This window comes from Musca autumnalis, unplaced genomic scaffold, assembly GCF_047663935.1.
Source record: "Musca autumnalis isolate F117 unplaced genomic scaffold, ASM4766393v1 scaffold_3, whole genome shotgun sequence".
In the NCBI taxonomy this organism is placed as follows: domain Eukaryota; kingdom Metazoa; phylum Arthropoda; class Insecta; order Diptera; family Muscidae; genus Musca; species Musca autumnalis.
In genome coordinates, this window is record NW_027411866.1 from 222,749,366 (window position 1) to 222,774,027 (window position 24,662).

The following is a 24,662-nucleotide window of genomic DNA, read 5'->3' on the forward strand; positions in this document are numbered from 1 at the left end:
CACCGGGACCAAGCTCTGCATGCTTCGCAATCCCCAGTTATTGTCATCTTCATTATACATTTATATGTTCCAAACCTGGAAACCTATAATAATTTCGTAGAAATTCTTCCCCGACACACTGTACTTTCTTCCGAATGCCAGTGTACTATATCTATTTCTCTAACGCCTTTAGCGTTCACATCATAACAAAACAGCCAAAAGGCAAAAACAAAACGAAATAAACATGCCAGACATTAAACGAAGCATGGTATAAACAAAACTGAAATATATTAACATAATAATAATATTAATAAAAATTATAAAAAAGGAAAAAAAACACAAAGTGGCAGCAAACGAAACAGAAACTAATAAACTCCATGATCAACTTCACCCAAGTCATCAAAAACGAAAAGGAGTTAATGAAAATTATTAAAACTGCTAACTAAGGTGATTTTTGCAATAAAAATAAAGTAACGTTTTTTGTTGTTGTCTGTTACGTTTAAACTGCTTTGCTAATTTGCTACGTGCCACCGCCACGATAATGGTGACGACACGAAACGGTGAGGATAATGTAGCGTTTTTTCTCTTTTATATTTGCAAATGTGTTTGTCTTAAATTTACTGTGATACAACGTATTTATATTTATACAATTTTAATGTCACTGTAGATCAGGTATCGGCACCAATCCAAATGAAGTATGTGCGGTCACACGCACAAGACTTCGAGAGCGTAAATTTCGCTCTCTCTCCACAAACATCGTGTGGGTTAATGCATTGCTAAAATTGAAATCGTTGAAAAAAGCGACTGCACAACCTTCTTCATTGACTTCTGAGTGAAGACTAAATGGTGGTTGTTTTGTTGTTACTCTCATCAAAGGCACGTGTGCCCCTTTTGCTGTTGTACACACAGAGAAATGATATTGTAGGAGCAATCATATTCTAAGAACAAAATAGTGTATTTTAAAAATCTGAAAATATATATTGTTGTTTCAACCATATATTTTTTATTAGGAAACATAATGACACAAAATATATTGTTGCGTCAACAATACATATTTTAAGAATTTTAAAATACGCTACTTTGTTCTTAGAATACGATTGTTCCTGCAATATTTTTTCTCTGCGTGTAGATCATCCCCTGAAGATGCAATTCAAAAATTGCGAAATATTGGGAACAAATATGAAACAATAAAAAATAACCAACACTGACCTCAAGCGCAACAAAGAATTTTATTTAAAAAACTTTGCGTTTTTCTATAGCATAAAGGCTTCGTACCACAGCGAATGAATATTGTCGATTTAATAGCGCCGTAACTTCCTGCTTCATAACATTATATGCTTATTCGTGTACCATTGTCTCTGCCAGGAAATTTGGTCTTACAAACATGACGTCTTCAGTTGTTTCCCAGAAAATTGTTTAAGCAACACTAGAATTCGAGGGACAGAAAAGACATCTCTAGCGAGGATTATAAAGTATGTGGTGGTCTGTCAACGAAGGCGCTGTTGGAAAGATGGACAGAGCAAAGGTAAAAGGATGATCAGTCAAATCACGTCATTCGTCAGTACTTCTGTCACAACAGTCAAGTCGAGTTGTCAAATCTCTCCAATCTTCAATGGAAGAAAATGGGGGTTATCATGAACGGCAATTCCCCGTGAATTTTTTTTCACTTTCTCCCCTTAAGTTGCAACGGCAGAAAGACAAAACTCACGGGGAAATTTCATTCATGATAACCCCCAATGAGATTTTCTATGGATAATCATATCATATGGATGAACATCTATGGAAGATCAACAGATCTTTTATTGAAGATCATAAAATATTTTTTGAAAGATCAAGAGATCTTCTATAGACTACGGAAAATAATTGATAATCTACCATAGAATATCTATAGAAATAATCGCAGCGTCTATGGAACATCATAAGCTCTTCTATGGAAGATCATTGACTATGGAAGATCGCGAGATCTTCTATGGAATATAATCAGATATTTCATGGAAGATCATCAGATTTTCTATGGAGGATTATGTAATCGTCTATGGAAGATCGCACCCGTAAAAGGCAGTGAGGTAACATGTGCCGCGCGTTCTCCCATAAGAACGTTAAAAACTTGGGTTTGGGCATCGGGTTAGTAACTTTCCCATAAAAAAAACCTACTATGAAAAAACGAAAGAAAATAAAAGCAAACCAGTCTAAAGTTGACGAACCCCGTAAACGTTTTAAGGACCATGATCTGCGAATCTGCACCTGGAATGTTTGCACTCTTTATAGAGAAGGTGCAGTTTACTCATTGGCAGATGTACTTTAAAAGTAGAAGGCCGACATTACTGCCATACAGGAAATACGATGGAACGGGAAAGGCGTCACAACAACACCTAAAGGGGTCCCACTGTATTATAGCTGCCATGACACAAAGCATGAGTTTGGTTGCAGATTTGGTCTCCAGCTTCACCCCACTGAATGAAAGACTCGCTGCAATTCGATTAAAAGCAAAATTCTTCAACATCAGCTTTATTTGCGCTCATGCTCCCACTGAAGACAAGGACGAACAGACCAAAGATATATTTTACGAGCGCTTAGAAGAAACTTACGACCGTTGCCCTGCCCATGAGATTAAAATTATACTAGGCGATTTTAATGCCAAAATTGGAAAGGAGAATTTCTTTGGCCCAACAGTCGGGAAATTCAGTCTCCACAGTGAAACATCTGACAATGGTATGAGGCTGATAGATTTTGCAGCTGCAAAAAACATGGTAGTTAGCAGTACCAGATTTAATCATCTCGATATTCATAAGGGCACCTGGCTGTCTCCAGATCAAAGAACAAGTAATCAAATTGATCATGTTGTAATAGATGGATGGATTGGATTGGATGTACGATCGTTCCGAGGCGCAAACATTGATTCGGACCACTACCTTGTTGCAGCAAAGGTACGTACCCGTCTAAACGTTGCAAATAAAGCACGAACAGACTCAACGCGGAAGTTGGACATCGATAAGCTACAAACACAACAGTTAGCCACAGCATATTCCACTCAACTAGCCCAATTGCTTAACGCGAGCACTCCTTGTCCCGATAACATAACAACACAATGGCAGCATATTGCCCACTCCATGCAAACAGCCGCAAAATCCATACTTGGATTCCAGAGACCTCCACAAAGGAATTCATGGTATGACCAGGAGTGTCGTGCTGCTACCGAAGAGAAAAATGCGGCATATAGAGCTACTTTACAATCAGTAGCAACGCATAGCGCACGAGAGAGATATCGGGAGAAAAGGAGAGAAGAGAAACGGCTTTTCCGCAAGAAAAAGAGAGAAATGGAAAAGCGGGAGTGTGAAAAAATCGAGATGTACAGGAGACAGAATGAAGTCCGAAAATTCTACCAAAGAGTGAAACATAAAACTGATGGCTTTGGTACAGGCACATCCTCCTGTAGAGACCAGCAAGGTAATCTGGTAACAGATACAGATAGCGTGCTCAGGATATGGAAGGAACATTTCTCCAATCTGCTGGTATCCAATAGTAGCGAAGACGATGATACCACAGATCCAATCCCAGAAGATGGTATAGAATGTATACCGCCCGGCCAAGATGAGGTAAAAACAGCAATCAACCGGCTGAAGAATAATAAAGCAGCAGGAGCCGATGGCTTACCAGCCGAGCTGTTTAAAACCGGAGGCGACGCGCTGATAAGGTGTATGCATCAGCTAGTTAGCACCATCTGGCAGGAAGAACGCGTACCCGACGAATGGAACCTGAGCATCCTATGTCCCGTCCACAAGAAAGGAGATAAGACTGTATGCTCAAACTATAGGGGCATAAGTCTTCTCCCTATTGCCTATAAGATAGTGTCAGGGATATTGTGCGAACGACTAAAGCCAATGGTCAACGAAATAATTGGACCATACCAATGTGGCTTTAGACCTGGCAAGTCCACCATTGACCAGATATTTACCCTGCGGCAAATCCTAGAGAAGACCCAAGAGATGCAGATCGACATATTTCACCTTTTTGTCGATTATAAAGCAGCATTCGACAGTCCCCTCCGATCAAAGGTATTCCACGCAATGTCTGAATTTGGTATCCCCGCAAAGCTCATCCGGCTTTGTAAGATGACTTTAACTGATACTAGGTCCTCAGTTAAAATTGGAAAGAACCTCTCGGAAGAATTTTGTACCAAAAGAGGTTTCAGACAAGGAGACAGCCTTTCGTGTGACCTATTCAACATTTTGCTGGAAAAGGTAATACGAGATGCAAATGTCAAAAGAAATGGCACAATTTACACCAATAGCCACATGTTACTTGCCTATGCTGATGACATAGACATCATGGGACGATCAGTAAAGGAAGTAACTGATACCTTTAGGAAGGTCGAAGCAGAATCTGCGAAAGTGGGTCTGGCGGTAAACGGCGAAAAGACCAAATTGATGGTGTCGACGCGCAAAGCGTCCATAGAGCTCGGACCAACTGTGGAAGTTGGTACCTACAATTTTGAGGTAGTTAAAGACTTCGTCTACCTCGGCACTGTCATAAACACAACAAACAACATCAGTTGTGAAATAAGAAGAAGAATTGTATTGGCCAACAGATGCTACTATGGTCTAAGTAAGCAATTTAAAAACAAAGCCACATCTCGTCAAACAAAAATAACACTATACAAAACGCTGATACTACCCGTGCTAATGTATGGCTCCGAAGCATGGGTACTTGCGCAAGCAGATAAGGCAGTGCTTGGTGTGTTTGAGAGGAAAATTCTTCGAAAGATCTACGGGCCGATTTGCGTTGACGGTGAATATCGACGTCGTATGAACCACGAGCTATATAAGCTATACAAAGAAATGAATATAGTTAAACGTATCGAGATGCAACGATTGCGTTGGCTAGACATGATTGACATTTCATTTCTTTGGTAACCCATAGTGAAATTTGACGAGGAATATTTTTGTCTCTGACGTCATCTCTCTGAAATTATGTTTTGTGGGATAGTTTTGAATAAACTCAGATGAAGTCCGACTTTAACCCTAAAACGTGTTTTTCATTTTTAGAGATACCTGGCGATTAAATAAGATTTAAAGATTTGGTGTGTTCTGAAGCCTATAGTAACATTTTATGACGAATAATTTCGTAGAATGTTTAAATTTGATATGATCACATTTTAAAGGAGTTTTTGAAAGATTGTCAAAATTACTTTATGTATGGCAACCTTCAACTGAAGTTGCGAATCTCAGTTGACGAACCGGCTATTTTTCAGCAACCAGTTTTTTTCAGTTGCAGTGAATATTTTTGAAAAAACAAGAAGTAAAATTGAAAGGAAAAAAGTATTTTTTAACAATTGTTGATTATTTGCATGATTAATTAATTTTGTGTATCAAAAATATGGTGAAAATAACAATAAAACATCAGTTTGAAATATTAATTGATAAATTGAGCGCAAATCCAATGTGCACATGGGTTCCATCTATACAGCCGACAACATCAGGGAATTTCGTTTTTGAATAAAAATTATTTTTGTTTTGTCTTTTTCCTCCTCCGACAATTTCGAAACGATCCAATTTTGTCACAATTTGTCCTCTATCATGTGGACAACTTCCTTCAATACGTTCGACAAAAATGTATTTTCTTTTGTTCTTCGACCTCTGGAAATGAGGCTTTGCATGTTTTCATGTCATTTGTGGTCGTAATTAATACATCAATTATAATAACATCATTAATGGTTGTCACACATAAGGTGTGTTCCACTTTTCGTTACTCATTCTCTCATGAAAATGAAGGAAATTTATGTTTTAAATAAATGATTTTCTACTTTTATATTTATATTAAATAAATAGATTTTATAAAAAGTTGGTAGCCTTGGGTAGTAACGCTTTTATGGCAGCAGGAGGATCATACGAGTATTTACCGCCACATTTTTATGCCTTAACAAATCCTCGGCTGAATATTGCAATCATTGCAAAGCTATCTGGAGATTTGTTTTCTGGTTTTTATTTAAATAATGGAGGTATTAAGTTTTAGGCAATTTAGGCAATCATTGGACATTGTGCCTCCTAAAAGTATGCACTGCACATTAAAAATGAAATTATGGTTATACTATGTCTGTTCGAGAACCTGCAAGAATCTACAACTTTTTACTACGATAACAATTTTTCCTTTATGTTATCGATAAAATAGCACAAAATTGTAGATTCTTGCAATTCTGGAACAAACCAAATGTTACATGTTTTCTCAAAAAAAAAAAAAAAAAAAAAAAAAACAATTAGGACAAGAAAAGAAACTTCCTTCTATTAAAAAAGCTTATTATTAACTGGCGTTCAATTTCACAGCCAATCTCCAACATAATATCGACATCGTTCAAAATATCATTACAAATTGTTGGTATTTTTCTGTTCTCCTTGAAATCCACTTAAATAGCTAAACATTTAAGTTGATTTCTGACTAAATGTGATTGACTTTTGGTCACAAAAAATTGTATTGGTCGACTTTGTCGCACAGTCTGTGACAAACATAAACCTTTTAGTCTGTCTGCAATAAAATATATTTCTTTTGATTTAAGAGTTAAACGCAAGCTACAAATCTGTCTGCGAAACATGCTCAAAATCTGGTGGCCTAGAACCATATCGAATGAAAACCTTGAAAAAAGCTGGACAGGAAGACGTCAATCTGCAAATCAAAAGAAGCAAATATTTCGGCTGGGGCATGCCCTTAGAAGACCAAACGACGAAATATATCACGTAACTATCGAATGGAACCCCCAAGGACACAGAAGCCGCTGAAGGGAAAACTTAGGGGTCGATTATCGATAGCAATTATCGTTGAGTGGAGTTGTCAGTTGTCAAAATTACTTTATGTATGGCAACCTTCAACTGAAGTTTGCTAATCTAAGTTGACGAACCTGCTATTTTTTAGCAACCAGTTTTTTTCAGTTGCAGTGAATATTTTTGAAAAAACAAGAAGTAAAATTGAAAGGAAAAAAGTATTTTTTAACAATTGTTGATTATTTGCATGATTAATTAATTTTGTGTATCAAAAATATGGTGAAAATAACAATAAAACATCAGTTTGAAATATTAATTGATAAATTGAGCGCAAATCCAATGTGCACATGGGTTCCATCTATACAGCCGACAACATCAGGGAATTTCGTTTTTGAATAAAAATTATTTTTGTTTTGTCTTTTTTCCTCCTCCGTCAACTTCGAAACGATCCAATTTTGGCACAATTTGTCCTCTATCAAGTGGGTAGACAACTTCCTTCAATACGTTCGACAATGTAGATTGAGCCATGCAATTGTTATAATCATTGCCATGGGACTTTTGGAAACTTCCCACCACAAAAATCTCGACGCAGCGCACACTTCTAAAGGTGGGGTATTGCTGTTGATCTGTAACTTACTTTGAAGTCATCCTTTAACGTTTCCACAATGTAAACTACGGCCTTTTGGATTTTAGAGTTCACAAGTTTGAAAAACACTGATCGATAACACGTTTATCGAAACCCCAGTTGGGTTGATAACAATGATACAACATTTCATCTCAGTTGTGCTGACAATTGACAACGCAACTCAAGTTTAGTGGTAATGCAAAATCGACTAAATACCAAATTTCCTATATTTCGGTAAGAGAGTGGCTAAAACTTAAAAATGCCGCCGGAAATCAAGAAGTACGCTTCTATGGGGATATAGGAAGACGTGGACCTATACTGGACCTATACCTGTCGGTATTTTGAACGTTGTGGCCTCAATATTCCACCGAAATGGCTGAAATTTGGTATTTAGACTTCGTTGGGGGTACTCAGACTTGCCCTTTAAATTTGTCGGTATAGGTCCACGCCTTCATATAGCCCCCATGGAAAGGTACCTCCCGATTTTCCGTATTTTGAAGGTTGTGGCTTCAATATTCCACCAAAATGGCTGAAATTTGGTATGTTCGCCAGAAATGTGTCTGTACAGGTCCACGCTTTCATATTGCCCCATTTCTGACTAAAATTCGTCGGTATAGGTCCACGTTTCGATATAGCCCCCATAGAACGGTACCTCCGGATTTTCGTAATACTAAAGATTGTGACGTCAATATCCAACCGAAATGGCTGAAATTCGTTATTTCGTCTTCCAAGAGTTATAAAATATTCCAGAAGAGTATTATCAGTATAGGTGATATAGGTCTTCCTATATCCCCATAGAAGCTTACTTCTTGGTTTTCGGTATTTTTTTAGTTTTAGCCACATTCTCTTACCGGAATATAGGAAATTTGGTATTTAGTCTTCTTTGAGCCTAAAAACTTTTCGTTTTGAAATAGCCCCCATAGAATGGTGCCTCATATTGTCTACCGAAATTGCTGAAATTTAGTATTAAGTCTTCTTCATACACGACAGGAAACTAATTATTCCATTTTACTTCAATACAACTTGTGGTGGAGGGTATAACAAGTTCGGGCCGGCCGAACTTAACGCCTAGCTCTACTTCCATCATCTACTCGGCTTTTCCCATCATTTTGAAAATAATTGAATTTTGTTGCACAGTGTGATTTATATTACAAAGTAGATAATGAAAAAAATGAGGACGGTACTTGTATTTTGACGAACGAAAACTGATTCATGCTATTTGTGAACACAATGTTTGTCACGTTAACTGATAAAACATTATGGACAAAACAAAAGAAAACAACAAATAAACGGTATACAGGTATAAATTTCAAATGATCGGTGAATGAGAAACTTTTCCCTCTGGATTTGTAAAATTTATATCGAAATACTGATCCTGCGCATGAAGGTGTCACATTGCACAATCAATTTTCTACAAGTTGTTGAGTAACTGCCGGAGTCTAAAAGAATATCTTCAGCAAACATCTGATCAATATTATTTTTGAAAAACGTTTTTGTCCATTTTTTTTAAATATTTTTAAAACTCGTAAAATATTCCTCAACAATTGACAACACTGTTATTGTCGACCCATACTCAAACCGTTCATACGATATGACATGTTTGCCATACATATATGACGTTTAATGTGCAAAGAAAAAACAACAACAGCAATAAGTAAATATATTAACAGTTATTTTGTTTACGACTTAAATGCTTGTTTATTAGTTCGGGCCAATAGTGCTTCCCTGCTCTCGTAGAAGTTGGTTGCAGTTGCATTTTTTTTTTTGTTTTGTTATTTTGCGAACTAAATGTGGTTGGTTTCTCCTTACCTGTGGCCAAGAGGGATCATCTTCCGGTGGATAAGCAATAAAATGACGTAGAGTGAAACCGAAACCTTGATTGGGTCGTCGTCGTATAACAACAAGTTTGGGTTGTGGCATTTGTTGCGATTGTTGTTGGCCAGACGCCGTTGCTGCTGACGCTGAGCTGCTGGAGTTTTGCAACATTTTGCCGTGCTTTTAAACTGTAATCTGGGATTAAGTTAAAAAGATGGATGTTGTGCCAAGAAAAGTGTAACGAAAACACAACAAAGTGCCTTGAAGTGAAGAGCTTCCAGAGAAAACGTGGGTCAAGCTTTAATTTAATTTAAGGAGAATTTTTTGTGTTTTAAAGGCTTTGGAGTAGAAGAAGTAGCTTTGCAATGATGGGAACATCTTTATTTGGGGAGGGCGAGAAAAGTTGGCTAATTGTTATTTTAGTTATTGGGGTTGTATTTGTTGTTTTTGCTGTTGTTGTTTATTGTATTATTGTGGTTATAGAGTTGTCGTAAATGACATTCACACAAAATATCCAATTTCAAAATGTTGAGACCCAAAACGAGGTTCGCTTGTTGTTCGTTCTCTCTTTTTTTCTAGCTGCCTTTTTGTGTTGTTTTGCAGTTTTCGTAAATTGCGATCAGTTCGGTTTAATACGGTTATAATGTTTTTGGTTTATTTTCGGGGTTAAGTTAGGTTTTTTTTATTTATCATCGACGTTTGTGGTATTGGCAAGTTAAGTGGCTGGCAAGTGTATATTTTGCTACTGCTGCTTCGGCTACGGAATTTGGGTAATCATGGGATCTTCTTAAGGAAAAAGATGATTTGGGTAAAGCAGCTGTTACTCTTCTTAGCTTTGTCACAAACTTTACCCTTGTTTTGCGATTGCTCCTATTTGTCATCAACGTCTTTTTCGTCGTCGTCGCCAGCGTCAACGTTTTGGCTGGGTTAAATGTAAACATTATGGGATTACTCATCCATTGTTGTTATTTGTTTTGCTTTTTTTTTGGATTAAACGGTCATTTGTTTCAAATTCTACGAAATTTTAGTAAGCCAGACATTTTTCCTTTATCAAAATAAAATTGTTATCTTGAGGTTGAAACATCAGGTGATTATGGAAGTCCTTTTCCGGCCAACGTATGATTAAATTAAATTATCTGTAAATAAAAATAAGAGAAAGGTTTTTATTAATTATTTATTTTTTATTTATTACTAAAATAGGGCCTGTTTATGTATGTCGGTAAGAAAACGAATGCGGAAGAAAAACTACCAAATTTGAGTGTGTATTTCAAATTTGTTTTTTGTTTTGAAGCAAAAGCAAATGAAATAATATTTCAAAAACTAAAGTTTGGGTGTCTTTCATGCGCACACATTTTCGTTTCGAAATACATAAACTGGGGAAAGTTTCATTATTGTTAGGTTTGACGAGAAACAAGGAAAACTAAATAATTTGGAGACGATTTATATTGTTGGTTTAAACAGTAAATAATTTAAAACAATTTGCCACATTTCTGTTAATGAATTAACAGTTGGGATGCGGACAGTGTTAAACAAATAAAAAATAGGCCAAAATGGAGAAGTTTAACCATGTTTTTGGGCCATTCCCTTTTGTGTATGGGCACTCCTATTATTTTGAACTCAACTGTAAGTTCTCTATAAAGAACTTCCCAATAACGAAAACTCTTCTCATCTTCTCTTCTTCTCTATAAAGTTGTTTTTAAGGCACAAGTGGGAATTCTCACACACAAACAAATCATTCTATATTCAGTTATAACTGAACTTAAGTAAAACAACTTGAACTTTTGTGGATTGTCCGATATAATCCACCTACGAACACGATGTAATTTTGAGATATGTTACAGTATGAAAAGTTCGGACCAATGCCAGTAACTCGTTTCAATAGTTGTCATGCCCACTGGGTATTTTTGTTGGTTACCGTAGGGTTTTAGAGCGTTCGGGTCATTATGTCAGGAAGCATAGACATACTTACTTACTTACTTACTTAGCTGGCCCATTACAGAACATTTGTTCTATAGGCCGAACTAAGAAGAGATCTCCATTCCTCTCTATTTGTTGCTTTGCTCTCTGGAATACCGCGCCTTTTCATCTCAACATCCACTTGTTTGCGCCATCTATTCCTTGGCCTGCCAATTCTGCGTGCACCGCCATGTGGCATGTATTCATACGCCTTTTTAGTGGGTTCATCATCGCTCATTCTTTTGACATGGCCTAGCCAACGCAATCGCTGCATCTCGATACGTTTAACAATATTGATGTCGTTGTATAGCAGATACAGCTCGTGGTTCATGCGACGTCGATATTCACCGTCAACGCAGATTGGTCCGTAGATCTTTCGAAGAATTTTTCTCTCAAACACACCAAGCACTGCCATGTCTGCTTGCGCAAGTACCCAGGCTTCGGAGCCATACATCAGCACGGGTAGTATCAGTGTTTTGTAGAGCGTTATTTTTGTTTGACGAGATGTGGCTTTGTTTTTAAACTGCTTACTTAATCCAAAGTAGCATCTGTTGGCCAATACAATTCTTCTTTTTATTTCACAACTGATGTCGTTTGTTGTGTTGACGGAGGTGCCGAGGTAGACGAAGTCTTTTACTACCTCAATATTATAGGAACCAACTTCCACAGTCGGTCCGAGCTCAATGGACGCATTGCGCGTCGACACCATCAACTTGGTCTTCTCACCGTTTACCGCCAGACCCACTTTAGCAGATTCTCCTTCGACTTTTATAAAGGTATCAGTTACTTCTTTTACTGATCGACCCATGATGTCTATATCATCAGCATAAGCAAGTAACATGTGACTATTGGTGTAGATTGTGCCACTTCTTTTGACGTTTGCCTCTCGTATAACCTTTTCTAGCAGGATGTTGAAGAGGTCACACGAAAGGCTGTCTCCTTGTCTGAAACCTCTTTTGGTACCAAACTCTTCGGAGAGGTTCTTTCCTATTTTAACTGAGGACCTCGTGTCAGTTAAAGTCATTTTACAAAGCCGGATGAGCTTTGCGGGAATACCAAATTCAGACATGGCTTGGAATACCTTTGAGCGCAGCGGACTGTCGAAGGCTGCTTTATAATCGACAAAAAGGTGGTAGGTGTCGATCTGCATCTCTTGGGTCTTCTCCAGGATTTGCCGCAGGGTAAATATCTGGTCAATGGTGGACTTGCCAGGTCTAAAGCCGCATTGGTATGGTCCAATAATCTCGTTGACCATTGGCTTTAGTCGTTCGCACAATATCCCTGACACGATCTTGTAGGCAATAGGGAGTAGACTTATGCCCCTATAGTTAGAGCATACAGTCTTATCTCCCTTCTTGTGGACGGGGCACAGGATACTCAGGTTCCAATCGTCGGGTACTCGTTCTTCCTGCCAGATGGTGCTAACTAGCTGATGAATACACCTTATCAGCGTGTCGCCTCCGGTTTTGAACAGCTCGGCTGGTAAGCCATCGGCCCCTGCTGCCTTATTATTCTTCAGCCGATTTATTGCTGTCTTTACCTCATCTTGGCTGGGCGGTATACATTCAATACCATCTTCTGGGATTGGGACTGTGGTATCTTCGTCGTCTTCGCTGCTATTGGATACCAACAGATTTGAAAAATGTTCTTTCCATATCCTGAGTACACTATCTGTATCAGTTACCAAATTACCTTGCTGGTCTCTACAGGAGGATGTGCCTGTACCAAAGCCGTCAGTTTGATGCTTGACTCTTTGGTAGAATTTTCGGACTTCATTCTGGCTCCTGTACATCTCGATTTTTTCACACTCCCGCTTTTCCATCTCTCTCTTTTTCCTGCGGAAAAGACGTTTCTCCTCTCTCCTTTTCTCCCTGTATCTCTCTCGTGCGCTACGCGTTGCTACGGATTGTAAAGTAGCCTTATATGCCGCATTTTTCTCTTCGGTGGCAGCACGACACTCCTCATCATACCATGGATTCCTTGGTGGAGGTCTCTGGTATCCAAGTATGGATTTTGCGGCTGTTTGCATGGAGTGGGCAATGCTTTGCCATTGCGCTGATATGTTATCGGGATGAGGAGGGCTTTGATTAAGCAATTGGGCTAGTTGAGTGGAATATGCTGTGGCTATCTGTTGTGATTGCAGCTTACCGATGTCTAACTTTCGTGTTGTGTCTGTTCGTACTTTGTTTGCTACGTTTAAGCGGGTGCGTACCTTTGCTGCAACAAGGTAGTGGTCCGAATCAATGTTTGCGCCTCGGAACGATCGTACATCCAACACGCTCGATGAATGTCTTCCATCTATCACAACATGATCAATTTGGTTTCTTGTTTTCTGATCTGGAGACAGCCAGGTGCCCTTATGAATATCGAGATGATTAAATCTGGTACTGCTAACTACCATGTTTTTTGCAGCTGCAAAGTCTATCAGTCTCATACCATTGTCAGATGTTTCACTGTGGAGACTGAATTTCCCGACTGTTGGGCCAAAGATATTCTCCTTTCCAATTTTGGCATTAAAATCGCCTAGAATGATTTTAATGTCATGGGCAGGGCAACGGTCATATGTTTCTTCTAAGCGCTCGTAAAATATATCTTTGGTCTGTTCATCCTTTTCTTCAGTGGGAGCATGAGCGCAAATAAAGCTGATGTTGAAGAATTTAGCTTTTATTCGAATTGCAGCAAGTCTTTCATTCACTGGAGTGAAGCTGGATACAAGATGTTTTAGTCTCCGACTAACTACGAATCCACAACCAAACTCATGCTTTACGTCATGGCAGCTATAATACAGTGCGTCACCTTTAGGTGTTGTTGTGACGCCTTTCCCAATCCATCGTATTTCCTGTATGGCAGTAATATCGGTCTTGTACTTTTCAAGTACGTCTGCCAATGCGAAGACTGCACCTTCTCTATAAAGAGTGCGAACATTCCAGGTGCAGATTCGCAGATCATGGTCCTTAAAACGTTTGCGGGGTTCGTCAACTTTAGAGGGGTTTGTTTTTCTTTTCTTTCGTTTTTTCATAGTAGGCTGTTTTTTCTAGGGGAGGGTTACTAACCCGACGCCCAAACCCAAGTTTTTAACGTTCTTATGGGTGAACGCGCGGCACATGTTAGCTCACTACCTTTAACGGGTGTTAAAGGCAGTTCCCCAGGTGACACCACGGGGAGGTCAGTGTCCACTTGGGATGAAAGAGGGACCAAGATAAATCCTGGGCTTTGCCATGTTAAAACCGGTCAGGACCGTTCCTTGGTATCTTCCATCCCCTACGTCACCCTAGACATAACCACGACAAAAATTATAACTTTGTAATCAGCTTCACAAGGACTCAAAACGATCCTCGAATAGTCCTTATACGATATTAAAAGGGAAGTATCCGAAATAGTTTTCCAATGTAGACCCACTTTAAACTTGATATAATGGTTTTAGACCCCAAGTATGTTTGGACGAAATGTGTTTCAGACAATTTGGAGTTGATTTAGCAATATCCGGCCGTCTGTCTGTCTGGCTCTCGAACGAATCAACCGATTCGCTCCAAAATTTGGCTTTCGTAATATTTTGTCCAAACTTAGTTTAAGTTCGAAGATGGGTTATATCGGTCCACACCTTCCGGTACCTCCTCCACAAAACTTCGGTAATGTTCGGAAAATTTATGCGCAAGATAACTCTTGAAGGGAGTAACCGATTTGGTCCATCGTGCACATCGTGAAATTTCTACTAGACTTAGATGAGGTTCCAATATGGACCCAATCGGTTAACTCCTTCGGGTACCTCCCACACAAAATTTCGGAAAAGTTCACTATAAGACCTCCTCTCGAATCGCTTTGATTTTTGTTGTAGCAACTTATATTCAATGTCCCTTATACGACGGTACAAGTTTCATCAAGGGCAAGACAAAACTTCCTGAGAAAATAGCCTGATACGTGCAAAAACCCCTATGACATCGTGTGTAGGGGTTGGAGCGCATGATAACTCTCGAACGAATGTACCGATTCGGTCCAAAATTTGACCTTCGCTATACATTCTCCAAACTTAGTTTAAGTTCGAAGATAATCCATATCAGTCCACTCCTTAAGGTACCTCCCCCCAAGAGTTCAGAAATGTTCGAAAAAATTGTGCGCACTATAACTCTTGAAGGTAGTGACCGATTTGGTCCATACTTTGCACATCCTAATATATCTACCAAATATATATCAGGTTCGAATATGGACTATATTTGTCCACTCCTTCGGGTACCTCCCACACAAAATTTTGGATAAGTTCACTTTAGGACCTGCTCTGGAATCACTTTGATTTTTGTTGAAGCAACTTTCATTCGCTACCTCAATTGCGACGGTAAATGTGTTTTCAGGGATAAGTCCATACTTCTTAAGAAAACAGCCCGAAAAGTGTAAAAACCCTCTATGGCACCATGTAGTGGCTGGAGACCACGACAACTCTCGAACCAAATACTAAGTTGGTCCACACTTGGTATATCGTAATATTTCTTCCAATATTAGATGAAATTCGAAGGTGGTGCTTGTAGGTCCACTCCGCCCTGTACCACAAAAATTCGAAAATATTCGCTAAAATGGTACGCGCGATATCTCATAAACAGAGCAAACAGGTTAAGGGTCTGTTCGAGGATTCCTTGAAAATGTTTACCTAGTGGTCCTGTTTACAGCGATATCATGTTTTTCGCAGGCAAGTACATGGTTCCTGATACAATGGTTCAAAACCTCTAAATTATATGGGGACCAACTGAAACGACAGGTGGTGGCGATATCTATCGAATTACACCCAAATGAACACCCTTTTTCAAAATGGACTATGTCGGTCCTTTCCTTTAGATACCTTAATCGCAAAACTTTTTGAAGTTCCATATTTTTAACGGCTCATACGCCCAACCTTTTTGAAACCCCTTAAATATATACGTTTTTTGAAAAAAGTGTTTCAATTCACACAGGCTGAGGGTATATATCTGTCGACAAAGCCGACGGATCCTTTTTTACTTGTTTCTATACATTTTACTACGCTTTTTCAGGGGCTTCGGGTCAATATGACAGGAAGCTTAGACTTGCCCACAGATAGGGCTAAATCGAGTTCATATTGTCTCAAATGGATTTCGTCAAAATATACAAAGTTTTGTTTAATTAATTCTCGTTCGACTTGAGCAGTTTAGACCTAAGAGACCTAGGAGTATACCGGAAGTCCCATGCATCCAACCATTATGCTACTTTTCACGGGTGGTTTGGCCGATTTTCAGGCATATTAGCATGTTGTTTTTGTGGCAGACGAAGGCAAAGCATGGTAACCAGTATATATACGCAATTCATTAGTTAAATGTACATGCGAAATTATGTCAGTTAATTGAAACTCCAAACTTTTGACCGACTCCTTATACCAAAGGCTGGGGTTAGTTCAGCCGCTACCAGGGTCGACTCAAGAATCTACAAACCTTAAGTAAGATGAGACACGATGGAACTGTGCTTCAGAGTTTTATTTATATAATTTCGTAAACATAAGTTTGAGATAGTATGGAGATTAGTTGATGCTGTAGTATATGTTGGTAAAGTTGGGGAACAGCCTCGAGTGGAACCGCTTCGAATTGGTCGGTATAAATTAGGTGGTAATCGGCGGATACACGATGGGGTTGGTGGTTGACAGTCGGTCGATAACACTCGGCTTGGCAATAGTGAAATCGGCAATATCCTGATCGTCAGCCCCCGCTCGGCAATACTCGGAGTGGTAATAGGTCGGTAGTTCCCGTTGTTGGGGTATCGCACGGTTCGGCGTTATTCGGATTGCTGTCGGATCGGTAGTCTTCGGGTGTTGAGTTCGGCTCGGTAGTCTTCGGGTGTTGAGTTCGGTTCGGTAGTGTTCGGGTGTTGGTCTCGGCTCTGTAGTTTTCGGGTGTTGAGTTCGACTAGGTAGTCTTCGGGTGTTGAGTTCGGCTTGGTAGTCTTCGGGTGTTGAGTTCGTTTTGTTAGACTTCGTGTGTTGAGTTCGGCTCGGTAGTCTTCGGGTGTTGAGTTCGGTTCGTTCCTATTTGGATTGCTGTTCTGTAAAGAAAGGAGTCGGATATAGTTAGACAACGGAGCGAACGAATCGCAAGGAGCGAACGAATCGACATGAACAAACGAATCGGCAGGAGCGAACGAATCGACAGGATCGAACGAACGAATCGGTTAACGGTTAACGCCAGCACTCGACCAATTCAGCGACGAAAACTAAACATCTTATCCATCTGGGTTTACGGAGTGAATGAGAATTATTGTAAGGCGAGACAACCAGGAAATACACTGAAGTTTAAGTAATGTATGAATGGAGTTGTAATTATGCATGCAGTTGGGATTATGCATGCACTGATAAGGTAGTTTTGTATTGATACTGGATGTAATATCAGAGGGGCGGTTATGCAATGTAGCGGTCACGTTACATCCTTCACTCCCTTCGTGGGTAATCGTGCGCACCAGAAAACCAAACAGACGACCAGATATTGCAAATTGTCTGAAATGGATTTGGTCTTAAACCCTCATTTCGATGTGGCACTTTAAAAAATTGTAAACATTGTAAAAGATCCTAGATTGAGGATTCTCGAACAGTCTAAGCTTCAACGAGAGAGTATAAATACGAAAGTATAGCAGGTTGAGTTGTAAATCAGATTGCGAACTAAAACCAGTTAAGTCAGTTAAGAAGTGAAGCGTGCGTAACCTAATCATAACCTAATCATGTCATGCCAACGTTACAAGAGAGAACCCCCCTCTAGATCAACAAGCCTATCAAGCAGTTTTAAATAGCATTCAAAGGGATGCAGTCGCTGATAACATAAACAACTACCGTGTGAATGATGTTCCCGGAGAACATCCCCCACATATGAATCGGGGTGCACTCATTGATGTGAGAGAAGTCTCCCTTGTCCCGGCTCTTAAAGATATAACCCAATATTTCTCAGACTACTGGTAATGCAAAAGTTAGCTTGTTTATATTACATTGTAATGGGTTATTTGGCTCAAGCTATTTCTATGTTTTCTTATATCTTCCTACAAACACCCCTGGCTACGTTCGTGAGCTCAACGATATGGGACCTACTTTTATAGCCGAGTCCAAATGTCGTATCCGACGACACCACTTGTACATGTCTCCTTCATAATGCTGATGGATATGTTTGCCTGGAATCGAATCCGAATTCCTTCAGAATGTTGACGATCATTCCGTATTAGGAAACGCCTCACAAAAAATGCATCTATTTTTTTATATATATAAACAAAATTACCTCAGAATCTGATATTTGTTCAAAGATTTTTCTCAAAATTCGCAAAGACCTCAGCCAAAAATTGTTTGCCGGGAAATTGTGTAAACAGAAAAAATCCGGCGATAAAAAAATTATAATATTGACGAAATTTGATAATATTATTTGATCACAAAGTAAAAATACAACTGATAAAATATTTCACATATTGACTAAAATATTTATCGATTCTTTTATATTGAACTGATAAAATGGAATATGTGGAATATTTTGATAAATATTTTTGTCAATATGTGAAATATTTTATCATTTGTATTTTTACTTTGTGATCAAATAATTTTATCGAATTTTGTCAATATGACCATTTTTTTATCGCCGGAATATCGATAAATTTTTTATTGAATCTTTGAATTTTTTTATCAAATGGCTAAACTTTTTTTCTGTGTAGTTATGGTTGTTTTACCTTAAAATTTATTACAAACGCAGCGAAAATTGGAACGAAAATTAAATTGCTCATAGAGTTTTTCTTAGACAAAACTTCACATAATCCATGAACCGACTCGCACCAATTTATTAAATTTTTCAATGCAAAAATTTCATACTTTTGCAGAAATTCTGTCCATATTCGCAAAAACTTTGACTGGCAAGCTGTGTAGAGGTGGTTGCATTTGATTAAAATAAATTCGCAAATTTCCCTCAATAGGTATCGCGTTAAACATCCAATCAATGAGAACTAAAAAGTGTCTGATAGCCCTGTTTGACTATAAAATGGAATTTGTTTGATGTGATTTTCATTCAAAAGCAAATTTTTCATTTTTATCGAAATCATGTGATTAATTATAATTATGGATTAGATAGTGGAATAATTGACGATGGCTGGCGCTTGTATTTTCGACAATCGAAAACTGATTCATGCAATTTGTGAAAACCGTATTTGTCACGTGCGCTGATAGGCAACTATAGACTCCACAATAAATAATAAAAAGTCACAGATGTTATATGGATTTAAATGCACAATTCAATGAGAAATTTTATTTTTTAAGTTATGAGAAAATCGAACACGTATTAGATAATGTAAATAATGTAAAACAGCAGTGGTATAAAATATCAAAGTCTTAAGGTAAGGTCACATTAGGCCAGCATCGCCCAAAAGAATACCATCAAACTGAAACAAGTGTTTATGTATAGGTGAAAAAACAACAACCACATGATGTTTATCAGTCGTGTTCTGCTCACCTACACTGTGAATGAGGGAGAATGGCAATACAAAACAACTCAGTGGGCGCCCGCAGTATACAGATGGGCGACCCTGCATTAGGCAAATATCAGCTCCTACTGAGAGCAAGTGAGCATAAGCGTAACGTAAGCGCACACTATCGGTCGCTGGAGCAAATATTTGCCTAATGTGACCTTACATAGGATTCCATGCAGTGTCAAATTTCCTCTACAGGACCCTGCACACGGTGCTCTTGAATCAAATTTAAATGGAAGGTGCTTACACCTGGGAAGTTTTTGCGGATTCTGAAACTACAATGTTTATAGATGAGAAAAATCAAAAAACAAAAAAAATCGCCGGAGCGCTTTTTAAATAAATCGCGATTCAAGTTGACATTTTTAGGGGTTGTTGCAAGTCTTATCAAAATGAAAATAAAGAAAATGTTGTACCTATCAAAATTCTCTACAAGATTGACCTTAATGATATTTTCGTAGGTTTTACAACTTTTGAGATATAGAAGTTGAAATTTGGACAATTCAAATTCAATTCAATTCTGTATCGTCTCCTTATAAAACAATGTCATGATTACAATTTTCCAACTTAAACTTAAATATCTAAAAAAATGGTACAACCTAGGAAAAATTACATAAGCCAGTCTTGTAGAGAATTTTCATAGCTATAAGATTTTCTCAGGCCGCATGCCGATAAGACTTGCCGTATTCAAGGAAAATCGCGAAACCCTAACAAAAAAAACCTAAAAATGTAAACTGAGCTTCTTTATCTCAAAAATGGTACAGCCTGAGAACAAATCATAAACGTCAATCCTGTGGAGAATTTTCACAGCTACAACATTTTCTTTAGCTCCATTTCGATTGGACTTGCGGTTTCCAAACAAAATCGTTAAAACCTAAAAAACACCTAATAATGTGAATTTTGACCGCGATTTTTTTAAAAATCCCTACAGTGATTATTTCTTGTTTTTTGGATTTTTCTCATCTATGAACATTGCTGTTTCAGAATTCACAAAAACTTCCCCTGTGTAGGCGGTTTTCATTAAAAGTTAGTTAAGGCGCACCCTTTATGACATTGTTTTATAAGGGGGCGATACAGTCAGTGCATTGTCCCAATTTGAACTTCGATATCTCGAAAATGGCAAAACCTACGAAAATACCGTAAAGGCCAATCTTGTAGAGAATTTTCTTAGCTAAACATTTTATTCAGTCTCATTTTGATAGGGCTTGCGGTTTCTAAGCAAAATCGTGAAAACCTAAACAATCCCTAAAAATGTCAAGTTGAATCGCGATTTTTTTAAAAAGCGCTCCGGCGATTTTTTTTTGTTTTTTGATTTTTCTCATTTATGAACATTGTAGTTTCAGAATACGCAAAAACTTCCCAGGTGTAAGCACCTTCCATTTAAATTTGATTCAAGAGCACCGTGTGCAGTCTTCTATAATATCTATGGTTCCCTATTAGACCTTTAGGCTCCTACAAGACATCTATGAGGCATTCTATATGACCATTGGTCTTCTATAAGACCTTAAATCTTCTATGAGATCTTTGAACTTCTGTAAGACCTTGTGCTCTTCTATAAGAATTTGTTATCTCCTGTAAGACTTATGGTTTTCTTTAAAACCTGTAAACTTCTTTAACACCTGTGGTCTTCGTAGACTCCTATGGCCTTATTTGAGACCTGTGGTCAAAAGACCTTCGGTCTTCTGTATGACCGTATACGGAATTTTATTTTTATTGTTTAATTGTAATTAACCTGATGATTATTATCATAATCTGCGCTAAAATTGCTGACCCGGCAGGTAGTTTCCTAATAACTCCTATATATCTTTTTGATGGTTCAATGGTTTCTAAACATGATTCGTGTTTGTTACCCCTATTAAATAAATGTTTATTGCAATTTATTTTATTTAACAACAACAAAAAACAACAACCTTTTGTTGTGAGTTTTGGGTGTCCAGCTAATGCAAAACTCATCAATCTTCGGCATCGAAAGCTTCAAAGCAAAAAAAAAATAAATAATCATTTGCACATCATCGGTAAACTTCTGTTAAACTCCTGGTTCCGCATCTCCTCGCTTTGTTGTTGCTGTTGTGATTGCAATGCGAAAATGATTGCCAAAAATTTGGCTCATCAAAGAGAAGTTCGTTTTTTTTTTTTGTTTTATTTGAACGCGGGTTGTCTGTCTGAAGTAACATCATCATCATCATCAACATTACTTTATCGATCATTGATTGTCCGCAAAAAAATACAACAACAACAATGATAATAATGAAAAATCAATCAGCGATTTTTTTTTTTATTTCAAATGGCAAACAACAAAGCTAACGATGTGTTGTGTTAAATATTTATAAATATTATTAATTTTTATTGTTCGATGTTTTGTTTTTTTGTTTTTGTTGATCTTCATCATCTTCTGTTGACTTCTTATTTAGCCAACAAATGGACATTTTTATTTAAATAATCATCAATTTATGGGGATGGTTTTGGTGTCCGTAAATTTTAAATAAATGTTTTAAATCAATTTGAATGACCAAATATGGCTGGAGGATGGATGAATGCATGACAAACAAGTAGTTGGGGTCGGTGGTTTCAAATGCATATTCGTTGATTTTTTTAAGCGTTTAATATTATTAATGGATATATCTTTTGGGGTATATTTATTAACATTTATGTTTGTTTTTATGAATATTAAGTAGCAAAAATGCGATTATTGGATTATTTAATTAAATTAGTTTCGGAATGCAATTTGTAATAGGATTCACAAGTCACATGATGATGTGTAATATTTTCTAATTTTAGCGAAGTGACCAGATGTTGGTAATGGATAAAGGTTGTTCCGGACGATATGGCTGCAATAAAAAGGCATTTGAAGACACAACAATTTAATGTGCTTACTTCGTCCGATGAACCTGTTCTTCGTCTTTTTTAGAAAAAGAGAAGACCAACAGATCTCATAGAAGACCAAAGGTCTCATAGATGACCAAAGGTCTCATAGAAGACCAAAGGTCTCATAAAAGGCCAAAGGTCTCATAGAAGACCAAAGGTCTCATAAAAGACCTAAGGTCTCCTAGGAAACCAAAGGTCTCATAAAAGACCAAAGGTCTCATAGAAGACCAAAGGTCTCATAAAAGACCAAAGGTCTCATAGAAGACCAAAGGTCTCATAAAATACCTAAGGTCTCCTAGAAAACCAAAAGTCTCATAAAAGACCAAAGGTCTCATAGAAGACCAAAGGTCTCATAAAAGACCAAAGGTCTCATTGGAGACCAAAGGTCTCATAAAAGACCTAAGGTCTCCTAGAAAACCAAAGGTCTCATAAAAGACCAAAGGTCTCATAGAAGACCAAAGGTCTCATAAAAGGCCAAAGGTCTCATAGAAGACCAAAGGTCTCATAGAAGACCAAAGGTCTCACAAAGGTCTTATAGAAGACCAAAGATATCATAGAAGACCAAATGTCTCATAGAAGACCAAAGGTCTCATAGAAGACTAAATATATCATAGACGACCAAAGGTCTCATGGAAGACCCAAGATATCATAGAAGACCAAAGGTCTCATAGAAGCCCAAAGGTTTCATAGACGACCAAAGGGCTTATAGAAGACCAAAGGTTTCATAGAAGACCAAAGGTCTCATAGAAGACCAAAGGTCTCATAGAAGACCAAAGGTCACATAGAAGACCAAAGGTCTCAGAAAAGACCAAAGGTCTCATAGAAGACCAAAGGTCTCATAGAAGACCAAAGGTCTCATAAGAAACCAAAGATCTCATAGAAGACCAAAGGTCTCATAGAAGACCAAAGGTCTCAGAGAAGACCAAAGGTCTCATAGAAGACCAAAGGTCTCATAAGAAACCAAAGATCTCACAGAAGACCAAAGCTCTCAGAGAAGACCAAAGGTCTCATAAGAGACCTAAGATCTCATAGAAGACCAAAGATTTCACAGAAGACCAAAGCTCTCATAGAAGACCAAAGGTCTCATATGAGACCTAAGATCTCATAGAAGACCAAAGATTTCACAGAAGGCCAAAGATCTCATAGAAGACCAAAGGTCTCATAGAAGACCGAAGGTCTCATAGAAGACCAAAGATCTCATAGAAGACCAAAGGTCTCATAGAAAACCAAAGGTCTCATAGAAGACCAAAGATATCATAGAAGACCAAAGGTCTCATGGAAGACCAATGATATCATAGAAGACCAAAGGTCTCATAGAAGACCAAAGGTCTCATAGAAGACCAAAGGTCTCATAGAAGACCAAAGGTCTCATAAGAGACCACAGATGTCATAGAAGACCAAAGATGTCATAGAAGACCAAAGGTCTCATAAGAGACCAAAGCTCTCATAGAAGACCAAAGGTCTCATGGAAGACCAAATATCTCATAGAAGACCAAAGGTCTTATAAGAGACCAAAGATCTCATAGAAGACCAAAGGTCTCATAAAAGACCAAAGGTCTCATAAGAGACCAAAGGTCTCATAGAAGACCAAAGGTCTCATAGAAGACCAAAGGTCTCATAGAAGACCAAAGGTCTCATAAGAGACCAAAGATCTCATAGAAGACCAAAGGTCTCATAAGAGACCAAAGATCTCACAGAAGACCAAAGGTCTCATAAGAGACCAAAGGTCTCATAGAAGACCAAAGGTCTCATAGAAGACCAAAGGTCTTATAGAAGACCAAAGGTCCCACAGAAGACCAAAGGTCTCATAGAAGACCAAAGGTCTCATAGAAGACCAAAGGTCTCATAAAAGACCAAAGGTCTCATAAGAGACCAAAGATCTCATAGAAGACCAAAGGTCTCATAAGAGACCAAAGATCTCACAGAAGACCAAAGATCTCATAGAAGACCAAAGGTCACATAGAAGACCAAAGGTCTCATAAGAGACCAAAGATCTCATAAGAGACCAAAGATCTCATAAAAGACCAAAGGTCTCATAGAAGACCAAAGATCTCATAGAAGACCAAAGGTAGCATAGAAGACCAAAGGTCGCATAGAAGACCAAAGGTCGCATAGAAGACCAAAGGTCGCATAGAAGACCAAAGGTCTCATAGAAGACCAAAGATATCACAGGAGGCCCAAGGGTCCCATCGAAA

At 38.2% G+C, this 24,662-nt stretch overlaps 1 protein-coding gene across 2 annotated transcripts in view; it reads right to left on the reverse strand.

The window, feature by feature from the left end:
• Nucleotides 1–24,662, reverse strand: part of RhoGAP19D (Rho GTPase activating protein at 19D) — a 337,437-nt gene that overhangs the window by 191,835 nt on the left and 120,940 nt on the right. For both annotated transcript variants that reach the window (XM_073976963.1, XM_073976962.1), the window contains exon 2: nt 9,166–10,307. In XM_073976963.1, the coding sequence (XP_073833064.1) occupies nt 9,166–9,342 (177 nt within the window). In that variant the 5' untranslated portion in view covers nt 9,343–10,307. The remainder of the gene's footprint in view (nt 1–9,165; nt 10,308–24,662) is intronic.